Source organism: Populus nigra, chromosome 5, assembly GCF_951802175.1.
Source record: "Populus nigra chromosome 5, ddPopNigr1.1, whole genome shotgun sequence".
Classification (NCBI taxonomy): domain Eukaryota; kingdom Viridiplantae; phylum Streptophyta; class Magnoliopsida; order Malpighiales; family Salicaceae; genus Populus; species Populus nigra.
This window is the reverse complement of record NC_084856.1, coordinates 5159938-5179129: the sequence shown is the minus strand read 5'-3', so window position 1 is coordinate 5179129 and position 19192 is coordinate 5159938. Positions and strand designations below refer to the sequence as shown.

The 19192-nt window shown below is 32.9% G+C and overlaps 1 protein-coding gene across 1 annotated transcript; it reads left to right on the top strand.

The window, feature by feature from the left end:
* Nucleotides 1-14575: 14575 nt before the first annotated feature.
* On the top strand, nucleotides 14576-15905 carry LOC133693619 (extensin-like). The gene is made up of 2 exons (XM_062114862.1): nucleotides 14576-15388; nucleotides 15611-15905. The coding sequence occupies exon 1, from the start codon at nucleotides 14612-14614 to the stop codon at nucleotides 15359-15361; it is 750 nt and encodes a 249-aa protein (XP_061970846.1). The 5' UTR covers nucleotides 14576-14611; the 3' UTR covers nucleotides 15362-15388; nucleotides 15611-15905.
* The last annotated feature ends 3287 nt before the right edge of the window (nucleotides 15906-19192 follow it).

The window sequence follows — 19192 nt, the reverse complement described above, 5'->3', positions numbered from 1 at the left end:
TCAAATCTGCGCAGCGAAGTTCCAACCTTGTTATCTTTTTTTCTAATGAAGGACGGAAGTACTTGATCAAAACACAGCAGCGGGCAACTTAGGATGCCATCAGCACTGATCCTCTCGATGTCTTGTTGCAAATTTGACTCTGACTTTACGAGTCTCAGTATACCCTCGGCCCATTGCTAAACAAACTGAACCAGACTTTTCTTAATCGTTGGATTTTTCTTTTCTTTTTCTGACTCCCGGATTCTTTTTTTTCTTTTTATTAATGGTTGGAAATTCAGCTTTCATATTGGAGGAAGTGCTAATATACGGCAGGAAAACCATTGTCTCGCCATCTACAGTGATGATGACAGTATAATCTGCCCACATTAATTGCAGAGTTAAATTTGGGGCCACAGAACTCCCACTTTTATCATCGATCGTCGATGGTAAGACTGGATTATTGGCGTTAGTATTCAAGAAAACTGAATGGATTTAAAATCAGACAGGCGTACGTACTCCTTGTCATCCTGGACGAAACGAGACTCGTCAAGAACAGCAATAAGGAATTATCTCACATCAGGAGGTTGGCTTTAGAACTAGGCAATCATCAATCAACTATAAAAATAAATTCCATCGATCCCACCTGTACTGCCAACCGCTGCAGTCCCTAGCGTGGTTGGGAATCAACGTCCACCACAGTCACATTTCGCATTCAGTTGTTAACCTAATTCAATGGCACCAGCTCCATCAACTAGCAAGATATGATTCCAGGATTAAACATCTTAGCTAGATATGATTCATCTTATGTTTTGTATGTAAGCTACTTGTTGCTTTATGCTGCATCAGAAGCACGTTGTATATTTTTCCATAGAAACGATCCCATTTCACTGGCTTTCTGTGTGTTCTCAACACAGCAATGATTGATGCATTGGAGCAGTGATTAGATTAATGGTGCTGAACTAGTAATGATGAACATAATGTAATAGCAAATGCAATGAAGACCTTGAAAGCCGCCTTATAGCTACTATGGTTTTGATTGGGGGGAGGAAAGTACAGTGGGGATCTAGAAGCAAGTAAAATGAAGCACAAATGATGAGAGAGAGGGAGTTGAACAAGAGAAGGCTATACTTCCAAAGGCTAACTTTGTGGACAAGAAGCCAAAATTGTAAAGCGAGGGACCGCTTGATTTGATACAATTACGCAACCTGCCTCGCCTGGTCGGCCTCTTGTTTCGCATATGGGGCCATTCGCATCTTAAGGTCTAATAGTGGGGTTGGGTCTATTTATTGAGCTGTAACATTGAGAATGGTTTAATTTTGCTGGTCTGTTCCTCTCCCTCTTCTTAGCTGGTGTTTTATAGGGCTCTGGTGGTCCATTTTTAAAGTATTTTTATTTATAAATATATTAAATAATATATTTTTATTTTTTAAAATTTATTTTTAACATAAATACATAATAAAAAATCAAGGCTAATACCATTTCCAAATAATAATTCAATTCAGTAGTAATAGGTGAATATTGACATGTGTATTATCAAGCGATTTATAACACTTAAGACTTAATTTTTTAATTTATTTTTGAAATATTTTTAAAGATTAAATTCCATTTGAAATTTAATTTTTAACCCTTAAAAAGGATTAGAAACATCAAATTTCATTAATATCTTGCTCCGGTATGCTTCTCCCTCTCTTCTTTTTATCCTTCTTTTAGCACTTTCACCTTTTCTTCTTTCAGTGGATGACCATAATTAAGCAGCAAGTGAAAACCTTGAATCATAAAAACCTCTCCTTTATCAACACAGGGAATGTAAAACAAAAATTATCCTTCCATGTTAGCCTGAACCCACCCTCAAATCTCTATAAAATTTATTATAGCAGCTCGTGCTCAGGCGAGGAAGATGTTGCCATATTTAGCAGTAGATTGAAGAAAACAAAAAATAAAAAGAAAAGGGGCCATGCCCAATATGTTAACGCACCATCCAGGGCCCGAAGATTTGTTATGTCTACTTCATCGGAGACATGGATACCTTGACTACTCACTGCTCGGAACCATGGGTGGTTTTCTGCACTTTTAAGAGGCACATGGTGACATGTAGTGTGACTTGTTATTCCATTGTCGAAAAGCATTACAACTTCAAGTTAGAGATTACCTTACTCATAGCCATTTTCCTCCCCTTTCCCAACAAAAGATAAAATGAAATAAAACAGCTCATTTGTTTCTTGTAACTTAAAATAAAACACCTCATTTCATCTATCCGTGTAGTGTATATAAACTACAATGCTACACTATATTGTAAAATATAGTTTAAGTTAGTGGGTAAAATTTCAAAATATAATTTATATTATTTATTAATATATCTTTTTTAAGTGAAAGTTTTATGGACTAAAAACTTACACAGACTCATATTATTTTATACTTAATTTTATTAATTAGAATGAAAATGATGAGATTTGAGCTCATAACCGTTTTAATCTAAAAATTTAAGCTATTAGATAAAGTTCAAGATACGAATTTAAAAACTTAAGTTGTTAGGTAAGACTCCGATATATGATTTATATTATTTTATAACACACTCTTTCAAGACTTGCACATGCATACACTACATTGTATAATTAATTAATTTTAATTAGAAGAGAGAAGGAGGGTGTTGAGATTTAAACTCGTGAACATTTGATCATGATCAAAGCTCTTATACTATGTTAAATAACTATCTCAACCCAAATAAACCCCAAAAATATAATTTATATTATTTTTTAACATGCATAAGGTAAAATCAATTGCCATACTATCCAGTCCAATTATGAAGTTATAAATTTTTTGATTTTATAAAATTTTTTTTCTAGATCTAATCAAAATTAGACAGTATCATCCATCTATTTATTTATCTAACACCGTTAGCAATAATTTTTTTTTGGGTCCAATTTACATATATTTCTTTAAGTGATATTATCCAAAGGCTTGTCAAATTAAACCTCATTCTATTCTAAAGAACAATTTTAAAATTGATTAACAGTAAACTTTTCTCCACTTCACTACGATTTGATGTCAAAATTATCCTTTAGAGTAAGCTAACATTTGACATCTTGAATGGAAACACTCAATAAATATGTACAAATCGGACGAAATCTCTTAGCTTCTAGTTACAATAAAATGGATGAAAGGATAATATTGTTCGACATTAATTAAAATGTAATTAATGAAATTAAAAGGTTTGAAATTCATTTAATAATGAAGTAATACGTTAAGAGTTACGTTTAGGTTTCCATTGCTGTCAAGAACCCCAACCATTTTTCTTTTACCTGAACTTAGCGATTCATAAGTTAATAATCATACACATTTTGTTCTGCCCATAGTCTATCCAGCATTACCCAAGGAAAAAGAATTGCTGCCATGTCTCATCCATAAGAGGGAAAAAAAAAAAAAAGAGTGTTTTAACGCAGTTGATGAAGTTGGGCCGTGATATGGGCTTGGCGTTTCTTTTTTCATCCTTGTTTTTTTTAAAAAAAAAAACAGAAAAAAAAAACATGGAAGAAATATCCAGTCAATGAAGGGGCATGCAAGCCACAGCTGGTCGTCCTGATCTTCGATTTATTTATCATTTTCTTCGGGCTTGAAGATTTGCATCGTTTTTATTTTTATGAAACTTGAAAATCTGCTCCAACTGTGGATCTGAACGTTTTTCGGACACCACGGATAATTTTCAAAGCACTTGAAGCTATTGAAGAAGACGAAAAGAAAGAAACAGGATGCAAAACGATCGAGTTGCAGAGAGAGCGCCAGCATGATTCCTCTTCTACCAAGATCCCAAGAAAAACCGCACTAAAATTGGCCACTGAAGCCACAGTGATTATGCTATCTTTCAAGCTCAAATCGCTATGATCAAGAGCTGGCACGTTCACGTGAAAATCATAAATAGTGTACTCACTGCTGCAAAGACCAATTGGAAATCAAATTTCGAGAGCACTAATTTGGCATCCAATGGACTCACGGCATACCATATCCATGGGGATACAAGGGGGCCCGTGAAGCAACTAGTAGTTGAAGCCTTGACAGGGATAGCATATTCTCACGCGAAACGCTGGGCATGAATAATAAATTGGGGAATCGTGAAGGCATTGATTTGCATCTCATATTTATTTCTTTCTTTGTGAACTCGCCTCTCCACTCTCCTTGTACGAGTGGAAATTAAATTATTATGCAAATAAAAGTGAGTAGAATAAATAAAAGAACTTCACAATAAGGGTGGAATTGAGCAAATCAAAAGATGGCAGGACAATCAATAGGTCACCACCGGTCTCTAGACAGAGTTTTGGGCTCAAATTCCAGTTGTATATGCTAACCCAAGCAGCCGGAACAATTTCTAGGCGCGGCCTGGAAAATTTATTTTTTCTTGTATCATCATCATTGATGAGTGATTGGGTTAAAGTAAATCTTGTTGTACAAGTACAATTCGTAATCGAGTGCTGGACCAGAAGATCAACATTATGAGACATTCATGGTTTTTGTCTCGTATGTAAAGTAGAATCGGGGATTGGCCATTGCTCTAAAACTGTCTCCATAAATAAAAATAAATCCTGCCTTCTTGGTTTAAAATATTTTTTTATTTAAAAATATATTAAAATTATAATTTTTTTTATTTTTTTAATTATTTTTAAAAACCACATATCGATTTAAAAATATAATTTTTAACAAAAAAAAAATTAAAATTTTAAAAAACACGTTCCCAAACAGTCTCTCAACTCTTTGGCAGCCAGTTACTGGAACCGGCAAGAGCCTCCGAATCTCCCTTCCAATTGCATGCTAAAACGACCCCGTTCCGAACACGGTACGCTCGCTCTCTTTCCCTTTCGTTTTTCTTGTGGATTACGAGCTCATGACCTTTCCTTGGACGGGCCTGTGCACGTCTTTTTCCCCCTCCTGTAAAACGGAAACCTCCTCCGGTTCTCATTGTAGTTTGTTTAACGGCTAGCATTTTGCATCCGGTGGTGATGGAGTAATTCAATGCTAACATCCTCGAAAGAGTTCATGGCCACTGGAACTAAAAAAGCTTTGATGGGCTATTAAGCAGTGTTTGAAAGTTTAAAATTAGTTGTTTTTATTTGTAAATATATTAAAAACAATTTTTAAAAAAATTATTTTGATATAACATATAAAATAAAAAAAAATATAGAAAAAATATTTTTAAATTAAAATATTTTTTTTAAAAAAAAATAGTGAAACTTAGTTTGGAACACGGTTTCAAAAAGGCATTTTGGGAACACGGTTGAAACCGCTCCCTCAAATTTCATTTTTTTTGAATATTTTTATATTTTTAAATTGTTTTGATATGCTGATTTTAAAAATAATTTTTTAAAATTAAAAAAACTGTTATTTTAATATATTTCTAAATAAAAATACTTTAAATTATAATTATTATCAAACATGAAAGCATGTTTCAAGCTAGCTATTTGCCTAACTAGGAAACTTTATTTTTTAATTTTTACAAAAGGAGGGAAAGACTAGCCTCTAGTGAAAGTTACGCTAGAAAATCAACTAAAATAAAGTATCCAGGTCCAGGGGCTGCTCTCAAATCTGAGCAATTAACTAACCATCTACCTTGCAAGGATTTTTATTTGATGACAAGAAATATTTTTAGCTAAGATTAATAAATCTCATCTTCAAGCCACAACTTGTAAAAATAATTTAAAGAAATAATATAACTATATAAAGACATTTCCATCTATGCGTGGAGTCTTCATTTTTTTCAAAAGCATATGCCTAACCAGGTGTTCCATCAATTGATTAATCAAACTACAAGATACTTAAAACCGAATATTATTTTGTGCGTTGCATCAACTTATAAGTTTTTATTATTAGAAAAAAAAAAATGGTGAAATGACTTTGTTTTGTTGTGTTCTTGGTGGATAAAGTTAATAAGTGTTAGAGAATAATATAAATTATATTTTAAAATTATACTTAATAGCTTAAGTTTTTAGATTGAGATGGTTCTTTGACATGGTATCAGAGCCTTGATGACTAATCGGTCATGGGTTCGAATCTTACCATCCCTATTTATTTGATAAAAATTAAACACAAGGTTATGTGGACATGTGCAAGTTTCAAGCCCCAAGAGCTTTCACTTGATGGGGTATATTAGAGAATAATATAAATTATATCTTAGAACATCATCTAAAGTGTTTTTTGTTTAAAAATATATTAAAATAATTTTTTTTTAAAAAAATATTTTTGATACCAGTACAAATGATAAAAAATCATAAAAAATAATTTGAAATAAAACAATAATTTTTTTAAAAAATACTTTTTCTAAAATATGCCAATAAAAATGCTTTCCCACCCAATGGTCGACAACCACAATCTTTGACAATAAATAAAGAAAAATCAATCAATTAAATATTCCATCGTAATCACTTTACCTTTCCCTGTATAACCCTCCATCTCTCTAAACAAGAAATTGCAAACCTCATTTACCTAAAATGGAGAAACATAATTTTCTTTTTTTTTTTGCTTAGTTTATTTTTCTATCTTTAAAGGGTAAAATAGCAAGGAAGTTCCATCATATAGTTTTGTTTTTCCAGAAGAAGAAAGATACTTGTTTTATAAGATGGGAAATTCAACTCATTAATCAATAAAAAGTTTCCAAGCTGATAAAACAAAGAAATATACAAATTTCTCAAGGATTTTTCATCCTTTTATCATGGGAATATTTTCTGCACTTCCCTACACTTGATTTTACGCTTCATCGCCTCGTTTTCGGGACATTGTAATTGTAAGATTAAGTCCTATTAATTACAAGGGATGGAGAAATTTGACCTTTGATCTTCAGCAATAAAAGAGCATCATCACATGCAAATGGGGCAACCAAACCAGAAATCGATCCCCATTAAGAAGGCTATGTTAATGTGGACTGAATTGCACACAAAGTCACCATATATCGCTCTCATCATGCTGGCTAGGTCATCGTAATTTGTATTGTTATTTTCACTATAATTAATTAATTTGACGATGGATATTTTAAATTACTTAAGATTTTCAATTAATAGGAGATTAACATTTTCATAGGGCTTAATTTCTACGTACGACCCTTTGGTGTGCAAATTTGGAATTTCTCAATTGGTTTCCAACAAGATATGTGAGAATATAATAACGATTGTATTTTAAAATATTTTTTTATATAAATACATTAAAAAATCATTTGAATTTTTGCGAACTTGTTTCTGAACCATAATACCAAGCATGGACTAGATACACTATCTCCAGGCTGTTTCGTTTGTTCAGGTGCAGCGAACAACTAACACGTTATAGAGTTTTAGGTAAATCGGTATGGGAAAGAGAAGATCTGGTGTTTTATTCTCTCTTTAATTAAAATTTGTCGTTCTTGCGAATTTTCTTTTCTTGTAGTTAGGCAGGTCTGAATATTCTTGCTTTAAAACCACCGTTCAAATTAAGCAGCCTATTTACAATCAAAGACAAGATTTAAGAAATCTATCTTCCTATATTTTGTGGTTTGATGGTTAGGTGATATCCTCACCTCATGTTAGGCGCCGGCGTTATTATCGATAATTAAAAAGACAGAATATCCCTTAAAATTAAGACCAACTTCTTAATTAATGTAATATTTTCTGGCAAACCGTGGAATTATTTTCTGGGAAAAAAGAAAGATTGGCATGAATGGGTTTATTTTTCTCAGTCTAAAGTCTTGGATAAATATTGTTAATGGAAGAGAAGCTAGCTCTCTAGAAAATGATCGCTCGCCATTACGAAGAAGCCATGGTTTCGGTAATGTACGGAAAACCAGTGATTAACGGTTTCAATATGTATAAAGCTGCAGGATTGAGATGAAATTACATTGATTCTTCGAAAAAGGAATGCTGATTCATTCAATAACGAGTGAAAGTCTTGACGTTTTCCTCAACAACGGAAATAGAAGAAGAAGAAGAAGAAGAAGAAAGTGTCGGCATACAAGCTGCTGCAGGACGGAAGACACGCAGCTGCTAAAAGCAAGTGCGCAAAGGCAAATAACAGTCCTATTGTTATTTAAAAATAATTAATTTGTTTTGTTTTAAATTAAATTTTTTATATTTTTAAATTGTTTTAATCGGTTGATATTAAAAATATTATTTTAAAATATTATTTTTTTAATAAATTTTTAAATAAATAAGCACCACAATAAATAAATGAAAAAAGAGCTCGGAAAGCTCTGATGGACTGCTGTCCAGAAAAGAAAAGGTTTTATCTCACATATTAGTTTTATCCCATACTCACAAACACATAATAAAAATGAAAATGAAAATGAAAATCTCAAACAGGCAAATGGCTTGGAACTTGATTCCAAATTACTTGGTACCACAATTATTTAGTTTCACATACACACCAATTGGATCGGCATGGAGAAATGTACAGTCGTTTTATCCTGGGAAAAGATTTTTTTTTTTTTTTTAAGTTTGGGATAATTAACCTGCTCTTCATCTTCCCAGCAGACGAACATGTGCAAAAATACACTTTCATCAATGGGGTCTTTCCCCTTCTTCTTCCTTTTTCACAAGACGTCATGTGCTGTAAATCTTTCTCACGCATGGATTTGGATCTTAGGTTGTGCCATGCATATACAGGCTCCATAAAAATATAAATAATCTGATAGAAACTATATATATATATATAAAAGCGTGATATGAGCTTCAATCTTGCGAACACGGCACCACATCCTTGTGTGCGTGTGTGTGAAATAGTGATATGAATTTCAATCTTCCGTTAATTAGAAGCCCATTTGAATGGTAAGAACATTATATTATTTTCGTTGTTGATGAACTCATGTCAATGATCACCATGTATGTATATGAACAAATTAAAAGCGAAAACTCGATTTAGAAATTATTTATTTACAAGTCCGTCTCACTTTCGATTGCAGTGAAATTAATCACATTTGTCAAACGAAAGAAAATCATTCTTTTCGTGGCACCATCTAAACTTTACACATCATTCATCCAAACTTGTGTGGACTTGATTTGTTTGATTGCATGAGCTAACTGATATTTTTATTTTAAACGTTTTCTGATTATCAATAACCCCAGCTACTTTTGAATTCAATCCTGATTGAGAAGAATACAAGGCTTGAATAATTAGTTAGTTAATCTTTTTTTATTTATATATGTAGAGATTACAACTCAAGATTAAACCTATCAATTTTTTCTAATTATATACATTCTATATTATGTAATTTTCTATAACACGCCCCTTAAAGCTGAGGGTAGAGGATCAACCCAAAGCTTGAACTGAAGATCAGTAAAAAAAACAGTAGGAAGTGGCTTAGTAAGAACATCATTAAATTGATCCTTTGAAGAGATAAAATGAATCTAAATGTTCATATTGACAACTCTGTTACGTACAAAATGATAATCAACCTCAACATATTTAGTACGATCATGGAAGATATGATTCACAAACAAATAAATAGCACCCAAATTATCACACCAAAGTGTTGGCATAGAAGTAGGAGTAATCTGCATATCTGACAATAAATACTAAAGCTAGATAACCTTAGCAGTGTCATCGGTTAAGGCTTTATACTCAGCCTCAGTAGAAGAATGAGCTAGCAACCATGCGTTGTTTGCTAGAGTTTCAAGAAATCAATGTATTACCAAAAAACGATAAGATATCCACTCGTAGACTTATGATCATTAACACTATCAGCCTAATCAATATACATAAAACCATGTAAATCAAAGGAAGAGCTATGAGTGATATGTAAACCAAAAGAAAACGTACCTCAAAGATATCACATAATACGTTTAACGACAACCCAATGTGCATTTATAGCAGCATGCATAAGCTAACAGACCTTGTTATCTACAAAACAAATGTCTGATCTCATAAAAGTGAGACATTGAAGAGCATCAATAATTTGATGAAACAGTGTAGGATAAAAAAAAAAGCAATCAAGCACCACAATAACCTTTGAGGTAGAAATAAGAGTATCAACATGTTTGCAAGAAGGCATACCTGCTTGATTAAGTATGTCAAGAATATACTTATCTTGTTGAAACATAAAACTCACACTAGTAAAATGAACCTCAATCCCAAAAAAAAAAAATGAGTAGCTCCTAAATCCCGAAACTTAAACTCTAAACTCAGCAACTGTATCAATCGGTGAAGCAAGATTAAATTGCTTCATGTAAGCAAAATATCATCAACTTAAACTAGAACATAAAAGATATCAGCAGTCATAGACAAGATGAATAGTAAAGTGTCAACCTTAGAAGCTTAAAAGCCAATAGAGAAAAGATAATCACTCAAGCGAGTGTACCATGCTCAATGAGCTTGTTTTAAGTTATATAAAGACTTATGTGATCGACACATATGAAAGGAAAAAGTATAATTAACAAAACCTTGAGGTTGTTACATGTATACCTCTTCAGTAAGTGTCTCATTGAAAAAGACATTATGTATATCGAGTTGATTAATCTTCTAACCACACAAAATCGTAATGGAGAAAACCAACCAAACTGTCACTTGCTTAATGATGGACTATAAATCTCAGAATAACCAATACCTTCTTGCTGAGTAAAATCTTTAGCAACCAATCGAGCCTTATAACGCTCAATGTTGCCATTTGCATGATACTTTATCTTATACACCCAACAATTACCAACAACATTCATCGAATGATGAAAAGGAACCAAAGACCAAGTGTCATTGGAACGCAACGCCTAAATTTCATCCTTTATAGCATCGTTCCAAGCCTCATATCTGCCAACATCATAAATGCACTCGATTCATAAGTAGGAGAAGAGATAGGGCTAGCATACAAAATTAAAAAAATCATCAGACTAGTTGTTTTTGGCAGTCATGGATGAAGAATCATACGATGCCGACGAACCACAAAACTAGAGGTAGGTAAGCTCAAACCTGTATGCTATTATAAAGGATATGAGGAGAGGTCAACAACCAAATTCAACCTAACTGGAGATTCAGATCGAGATGTTAGACTAGTAGCAACAGACCCAAGTGACCCAACAGTAGAACCAACGACGTCAAACCTAGAAAATGGCAACTCTAAAGAAGGAGAACATGTACCTAGAGAATGATCATTAGATAAACAAGTAGATGGTGACATAAAGGCAGGGATGACGGGATGTCTGATGGTGGCAGAAACGACAGGCAGTATGGGTGGTGGAGAGGTTGTAGGTATAGGGGAGGGAAAAAATGGTGAATTAAGAAAGTTAAGCTAATGGTTAGTAGGGATATGATGTGGAGAATAATCATTAGATAAACAAGCAAATGATGACATAAAGGCAAGGATAATGGGATGTCTGATGGTGGCAGAAATGATAGGCAGTATGGGTGGTGAAGAGGTTGTAGGTATAAAGGAAGGGAAAAAAAATGGTGAATTAAGAAAATTAAGTTAGTGGTTAGTAGGGATATGATGTGGAGAATGATCATTAGATAAACAAGTAGATGATGACATAAAGGCAGGGATGATGGGATGTCTGATGGTGGTAGAAACGATAAGCAGTATGGGTGGTGGAGAGGTTGTACATATAGGGGAGGGAAAAAATAGAAAATTAAGCTGGTGATTAGTAGGGATATGATGTGGAGAATGATCATTAGATAAACAAATAGATGGTGACATAAGGGCAGGGATGATGGGATGTTTAATGGTGGCAGAAATGATAGGCAATATAGGTGGTGGAGAAGCTATAGGTATAGGGAAGGGAAATAAATGGTGAATTAAGAAAATTAAGCAAGTGGTTACCTTGGTTTACCATGACTGAAATTAGGACTGTTGTTATACGAACTTGAGAACTGATCGTGTGCAACATTAGATGACGATGGTTGAGTTAGGAGGAGTAACCATCATGGATTGAAGGGAGGTCTTGTGGAGGAACTCATAGGTAAGGAGATGACTATAAAGATCTGCATACGAAAGAGGTTTTGCCTTGGTCGCGAGGTTTGTTACTAATTCTTTGAACTCACCGTAAAGACTATAAAACACATACAAATTGAAATCCTCTAATGAAACTGGTCGGCCAATAACTGCTAATTCATTAAAAAAACATGTTTTTACTTTTTGCACATATATAATGACTTAATCATCACCCTAACAAAGATCTTGTAAAAACCCATAAAGTTGTATAATACAAAAATTAGACGGGGAAACAAGGGCTTGGTTAAGAGTACACCAAATACATTGCAAGGTTTTACAATTGACAACAAGATACAATACATCCATTGAAAGAGAAGAAAGCAGTGCACTGAAAATAAGTTGATCATACTGCTTCTAAGGAAGAAAAAAAAGGATTAGTCTAAAGAGAAGAACCATAAGCAAAAAGCACATAAGAAGAAGGACACGACAATGAGCCATCAAAAAAATGGAAAATAACTTGTCCAAGAAGATACCGCTTCATCTGTATTCGCTAATAAATATAATTGTTGTTTGTAAATTTCAAAGAAATAACTTGATGAGTATTAGATAGGGGAACAATAATTGTAATTGAAGCCTTTATGAGGGGAAGATTCACGGTAGCATCAGTAGCAGGGGAAAAGGAAGAAGTATGCATCGATTGAGTCTTAATGACAACCTGTGGTGTAGGAGCTAGAACACCAATCTGTTGCGAGAAGAAACGATAGTCAAGGAAGAGTTCATTTGGAGGGGGAAAGAGAATTTTAATGTGTGAAGGCTCTGATATAAAGTTGAGAAGAACAAGAGGCTTGACCAATTAATTAACCAACCTTTTCTATTTATATATGTAGGGTAATGTATAATAGTTAATGTAGAGATTACAACACAAGATCATTAAGCCTATCAATATTTCTTGATTACATACATGCTATCCTATGTTGTTTAATTTCCTATAACAATACTGAACAAAATAAAATAAAATAAAAAGGATAGAAAGTTTCAAAAGACAAGCCAACTTTGAAATTTCAGCTGTTGGAAAATTTGAGATAACTAGATGGGTAGATGTATTTGTCTAGATAGCTCTTTCTACACATATATAGTAATTAAAGCTGGAGAAAAATTCAAAGACAAAGTTTTATGCTTCTTCTACGTCGTCTTTCTCCAAGCTAAAAGAGATTGAAGTTGGTTGAGTCTTCACCTACTCCCGTGCCGTACTGATACTGTGATTGCTTGCTCAAAGGCAACTTGAGATGAAGTCGTGCAGATTAATGACTTTCTTCATGAAGGACCATCATACAGATACATGGCCGACTTTAATGCATGCATAATATTCTAAGTTTCATCAAGCTGTACTACCTATATTGCAAGGTTGAAAAGGGAGGAGCTCAAAAATTGCATCTCGTTGTTATTTAAAAGATAGGTTTAACTAGAGGAGTCTTTGTCATTGAATTCGTTCTCTTAAAATTGTTATAATTGGTAATTATTCTAATCCAAGTTGTATTTTTTTAGTGTTGCAGAGGTATTTGGTGTAGTATTTTAAGAGTCGGTGACTAAAATATTCAACAATGCTTTTTTTTTTTTTAACTTCTTATATCATTCTTGAGCACGATCATAGCTAGCTAAAAGTTTTGCATGCATCCGTAATTGATTGCAATAGTTTCGTTAATACTTTTTTTTTTTGTGAATTTACCCTTTAAGAACATAGAAGAATGGAATACTAAAATGCTCTTGAAATTAACTTTAATTTTTTTTTAGATTTCAAAAGTAATTATGTAATTTAACTATCAAAAAAATAAAAAAAGTTTCTTTGTGCATGTTCATTTTTTTCTAAGAGTATAACCATAACTTTATCGTGATTTAAAAAAAAACAATAGAAGCCTTAACCGAAAGCCTAATATTTTTTTAAGGGTAAAATAGTTATTTTAGTATGATAAAAAATATATCCTAATTAATTTATTTTTAATTAATTTTACAATAACTAATGAATCAAAAGAAAAGGATGATTTTATCAACAATTGAAAGTTTCTGTAGTTTTTTTTTTAATGGTAAAAGCGAACTTTTCCGATGAACAGGAAAATATATCTATAATAGTGTTTTCTTTTTTAATTAATCCAAACCAGATCTTACTTTTGAATTTACCCTTTAAGGATATTAGAAGCTGACTTCTAGATAAATTGGAATTTAGCACAGTGTGAAGGCGAATTGAAAGCGAACGCAACTAGGTACTCGAGGGAAGCCAGGCAGTGGTTGCGAGAGAGAGACGTCGAAGTCGTAGCCGCCTGGTCCCTCGGGGGAAAAAAGTCATAAGAAGTTAGGCCCTTGCTTTCTATATATTTCTTTTTCAAAACTAGCTCTCTGTATGCAGAAATAAATGGTTTTTTATTTTAAAAAAAAGAAGAAATAAATAAATATATAAGGATGACTTCCCGCTTGAGCAACTGATTAAGAAATTACAAAAGCTAAAAAGCAAAGGACATGCATGGACATATAGTCTTAATTAGTACTCGATTCCTGCTGAGTTTGCAGACTCCAATCAAGGCAAATCAACTATTTAAAAGTCACATTGTTTCAAATTAATTATTTTATTTCTATGCCTTTTCACCGAGTTTAAAATAAAAACTTCTCCGAAGTCCATTTTACCATGATTGGTTTACGTGTTCAAGGGTAAAGTATCGAATCTATATAAAGGGAAGTGAGGATTGCCTAAGAAGCAGAACCAAAGCAAAGTTGGCAAAAATGAGGTCTTCAATGGCCTCTCTTACTGCTACTCTTCTACTGGTAGCAATCTCTCTCAGCTTGCCATCACAAACCACAGCAAAATACGAATACTCCTCTCCTCCACCTCCTAAGAAATCGCCTCCACCACCACCTCCTCCTTACCATTACAAATCCCCACCGCCACCTCCGCCAGTGCATTCTCCTCCACCACCACCACACCCTTACAAGTACAAGTCCCCCCCACCTCCTCCACCGGTGCATAAGTCTCCACCACCACCCAAAAAGCCCTACAAGTACAAGTCACCACCGCCTCCTCCGGTTCATTCTCCACCACCACCATCACATCCTTACAAGTACAAGTCTCCACCACCTCCTCCACCAGTTTACAAATACAAGTCTCCTCCTCCACCTCCTCCAGTTTACAAGTCACCTCCCCCACCTCCCGAGAAGCCCTACAAGTATAAGTCTCCCCCACCACCTCCCGTTTACAAGTCACCACCTCCTCCTCCCGAGAAGCCATACAAGTACAAGTCTCCCCCACCACCTCCTACTCCAGTTTATAAATACAAGTCTCCTCCCCCACCACCACCAGTACACAAGTCTCCTCCACCACCTCCTCCCAAGAAGCCATACAAATACAAGTCTCCTCCCCCACCTCCCACTCCAGTTTATAAATATAAGTCTCCTCCCCCACCACCACCAGTACACAAGTCACCACCACCACCCCATTACATTTACGCATCACCCCCTCCACCTCACCATTACTAGAATACGGCTATCATCTATAGTTTCAAGGTAAACCCAATTATATATGCAAGAACGATTATCTTGACAATGCTAAGTATATATATCTTAATTAACAAAAATCTGAAAATATAATGTCAGGCCAAAATATGTTGTTACAGCATTGCATTAAATTATTCACTTTCTTCCCACATAAAATAAATATTAGTAAATATTGCCAACATGCACCAGTATATATATTGACAGAGATCCAATTTGTGTGTGTTTTGACAGGTAAAAAGGAAAAGGATGGGTGCAGGAGCTTCTGCAAGGAAGGAAATTAAGGAATCAAGCTACTGCAATTAGTGGAGCTCTGTGTTTTATTTATATGATGAATAAAGAGAGACATGTAGAAGAAAAGATCAGCTTCCTCGTTTAGTGTGTTTTTAGAAAGTTGTAGTCACCGGTTAATCTGCTCTGTTGAAAAGTAGCTTATGCGTATGTAATTTCCAACCTGTTGTGCTATGCATGCATGGCTGTTAATTTCATATGGAGTAATAAAATAATATCTTCTTTCACCAAAACAAAAGGTTTATGCATTTCTTTTCTCTTAATTATTTTATTTTGGTTTCAGATATATATTATGTACTGTGGTTTAATTGGATCAAGTGCAGCAATCATCGTCTATATATCTCGTAAAATCGGCAGGCTTGAGTACGTAGCAGAGAATGAAGAGACTAATAAATTAATATCTTTAAAAGAGAAATAAATAAATATGTGGGAAATTAACAGCACCAGTCCTTTCATCTGAAAACTCCGAAATGAAGGAATAGAAAAGGTTGCGTGAAAACAGATCACAAGTGCAAAAGACAATCTAAAAAGGAGGAAAAATAGATTTTTATTTTACTATTTAATTAGTTTTAATAACTCTTTCTCGATTTATATAATTTTTAATTTTTTCTACTAACCATAAACTATTTGAAGACGCGTCCACAACATTAACAATTTTTTTATATATAAAAAAAATTAACTTAGAATTATATCCACGGTGTGGCGCTACTGATAAAACAAGTATAAAATATACCCATGTTCTTTTTATTTATTATTTTTTTAATCAAGACTATCTGAGAAGGGGAATAGCCAGTGCTAGCTAGCCAGTAAAACAATTAGTAGGTATGGAAAGCACTAAAGAGATGAGTGTGTGTGTTTATTTTAAAAAGAATGACTTACGATCATTACCACATTTAATATTATTCACGGTTTAACGCGGGTTAAATAAGATTATTGATTTTAGTTCTATTTTTTAAATTAATTATTTAATATTAAATTGATAATGAATTATACTTTATAATTAGTTTTTTGTTTTATTTTCTATAAGGTTATCTCAGCTTTATTAAAATTATGGGTTTTATAGGTTAACTCGAGTTGACTTAAGATATTTCTCAATTTACTTTTTATGAGGTTATCCTGGTTTCATGAACAAAGTCAGGGGCATGACGTATTAAACTGGGTTGACAATGGTTGTTATTTGTATTTTTTTTAATTGATTTTTTTAAAAAAATCTTATTCTTCAATATTAGGTTGATTGAGAATTGAGTTTTATAATTTGTTTCAATTTATTTTTTATAGGGTTATCTCGGTCTTATAATTCAAGTCGCGAGTTTGATAGTTTGACTCGGACAACTTTTTTAGTTATTTTTTAATTGATTTTTTTTCAATTATATTTTTTAACATTGGATTAATTGGAAAATATGTTTTATAATTTGTTTCAATTTACTTTTTATAGAGTTATTATGGTCATATGAATATGATTGTAGATATGACAAGTTAACTGAGGTTGATCCAACATGTTTCCGTCTAATTTATTTTTTTTAAGATATTGTTTTGAATTTTTTAGTCAAGCAATGGTTGAATCGATCGTCTAAGTAATTTTTTTACCTACCAAGTTAATTAGGTTATATCAAATCAACTCCTACATAATTTGTTTTCTGATAGAAAAAATGTTAACAATGACTAAACAATTTTATTTATGTTTAAAAAGATTTAGAACATAAGGCATTTTATAAGAATAAAAATAACTTAATTAAAGATATATATAAAAAAACTCACCTTATTATAAGAACAAACTAATAATTTTCCAACATTTTAGAGACAGAATACTCTTTAAGAGTTTGACAATTCTACGTAAAAAAAGAAATTCATTGAGCTTGTTGCTTTCATTATCTAGAAAAATCAAATGGCATGCATGCAAAGATATATCTATGTGCATATAAGAACAAACTAATTATTATTATTGCAAGAAATTCAATGAGTTCGTTGCTTTCATTAATTATCTAGAAAAATCCAATGGCATATATGCAAAGATATATCTATGTGCATATAAGAACAAACTAATTATTATTATTGCAATCGTCACCAACTTGCAATAATAATAATAATAATAATAATAATAATAATAATACTAATAGTAATAATAAAAAAAAGGGGCATGTGTACACGAGAAAACACATCATCATGGCTATAATTTCCACCGAAGAAGGGAAGGGTTGTATTTCTGGTTTCCTCACCTAAAAGCATAATCCTGGAAATATGAAGAAAAAACAATGGATCTAGAAATAAATAAATAAATAAATACTTAGATTATAGAAAACTAATTGAATGTCAGTGTCTCTCCATCTCATCATGTGCGATTTTAATTCAGTGCCGGTTGTCATATTTGACGAAAACTCTTTGTAGAGGTCCCCGGCCCCAATTTTATGTTCTCTTCTGCTTTGTCTTTTACTTTATATTATCATCTTATTATTGCACATAAATAGCGACAAATTAATCTCACTGACCCCTCCCTCAAATATTCACATAAATTATGATATAATTGCCCTCTCGCCCAAATTTATATTTACTCTCTTTTTTCTCCTATGAATATACTTGTATACGAGTCTGTTTGGAAATGTGATTGTGGTTACTTTTCAAAATACTTTTCATGTCGAAACGCATTAAAATAATATTTTTTTTATTTTTTAACAATTATTTTTAAAATTAGCATATCAAAACGATCCAAAATATAAAAAAAAATAATTAAAATGATGGTGGCTATTGAAGGCAAAAATATGCACATGCATGGAAATTAATTTATGAAGCTATTAATTAGTCCAAGCCACGTATATAATTTAGTTAATGATTTCATTTAATTTTGTAAGGAGTTCGAACGAAAAACTCGATTAAAATCTTTTAATCCAATTTAAGGTTAATTTGCCCGGCGTAATGAAGCCTGGGATTCTCTCCTTGGCGGAAGAATATGCCAGACGATACAATTATTCTCTTGGCAGCCCTGCAATGCAGTACATTCAACAATCTATTGTTTAATTAATTCCTTACAAGATCTATTGTTCGATTAGATTGTAACGTGGGTTGGGTAGCTCGAGATTCTGCTCTCGGTCCTCCAGCTCAAGGTCAGTACCCCGCAAGAAAGTAGTTTTTGATTAAATTACTGTGGATTATCTTGCATGAAATTCGTGCTATATAGGCACGTAAGGCACATACATTGACGTAGGAATTCGGAGCATGACTTGAACTTGGTTTCAAATTAATCTTGTAAAACTTGATTAATTTCAATGAGTTTTTAATGATTTGTTTGATTTAGTAGAATCCAATTAAAAATTAATCAAGTTAATTTTAAATAATTTTTTTTTAAATAATAAAACGATGGATATAATGAACCCACAATTAACTTCTCAAGCTAATAATAGTCATCAAAATACAATCCTAAAAGGAAGCTCAACTAGTTAAGTTTTAGATTTGTTTCTTAATAGTTATGAGTTCGAGTTCTTTTAGAATCACTAAAAACTTATACAGTTATTAATTTTAAAATTTATAAAA

Excerpts from the sequence above, each read along its gene's own strand:
- LOC133693619 (XM_062114862.1), top strand. The coding sequence starts at position 14,612 with ATGAGGTCTTCAATGGCCTCTCTTACTGCTACTCTTCTACTGGTAGCA.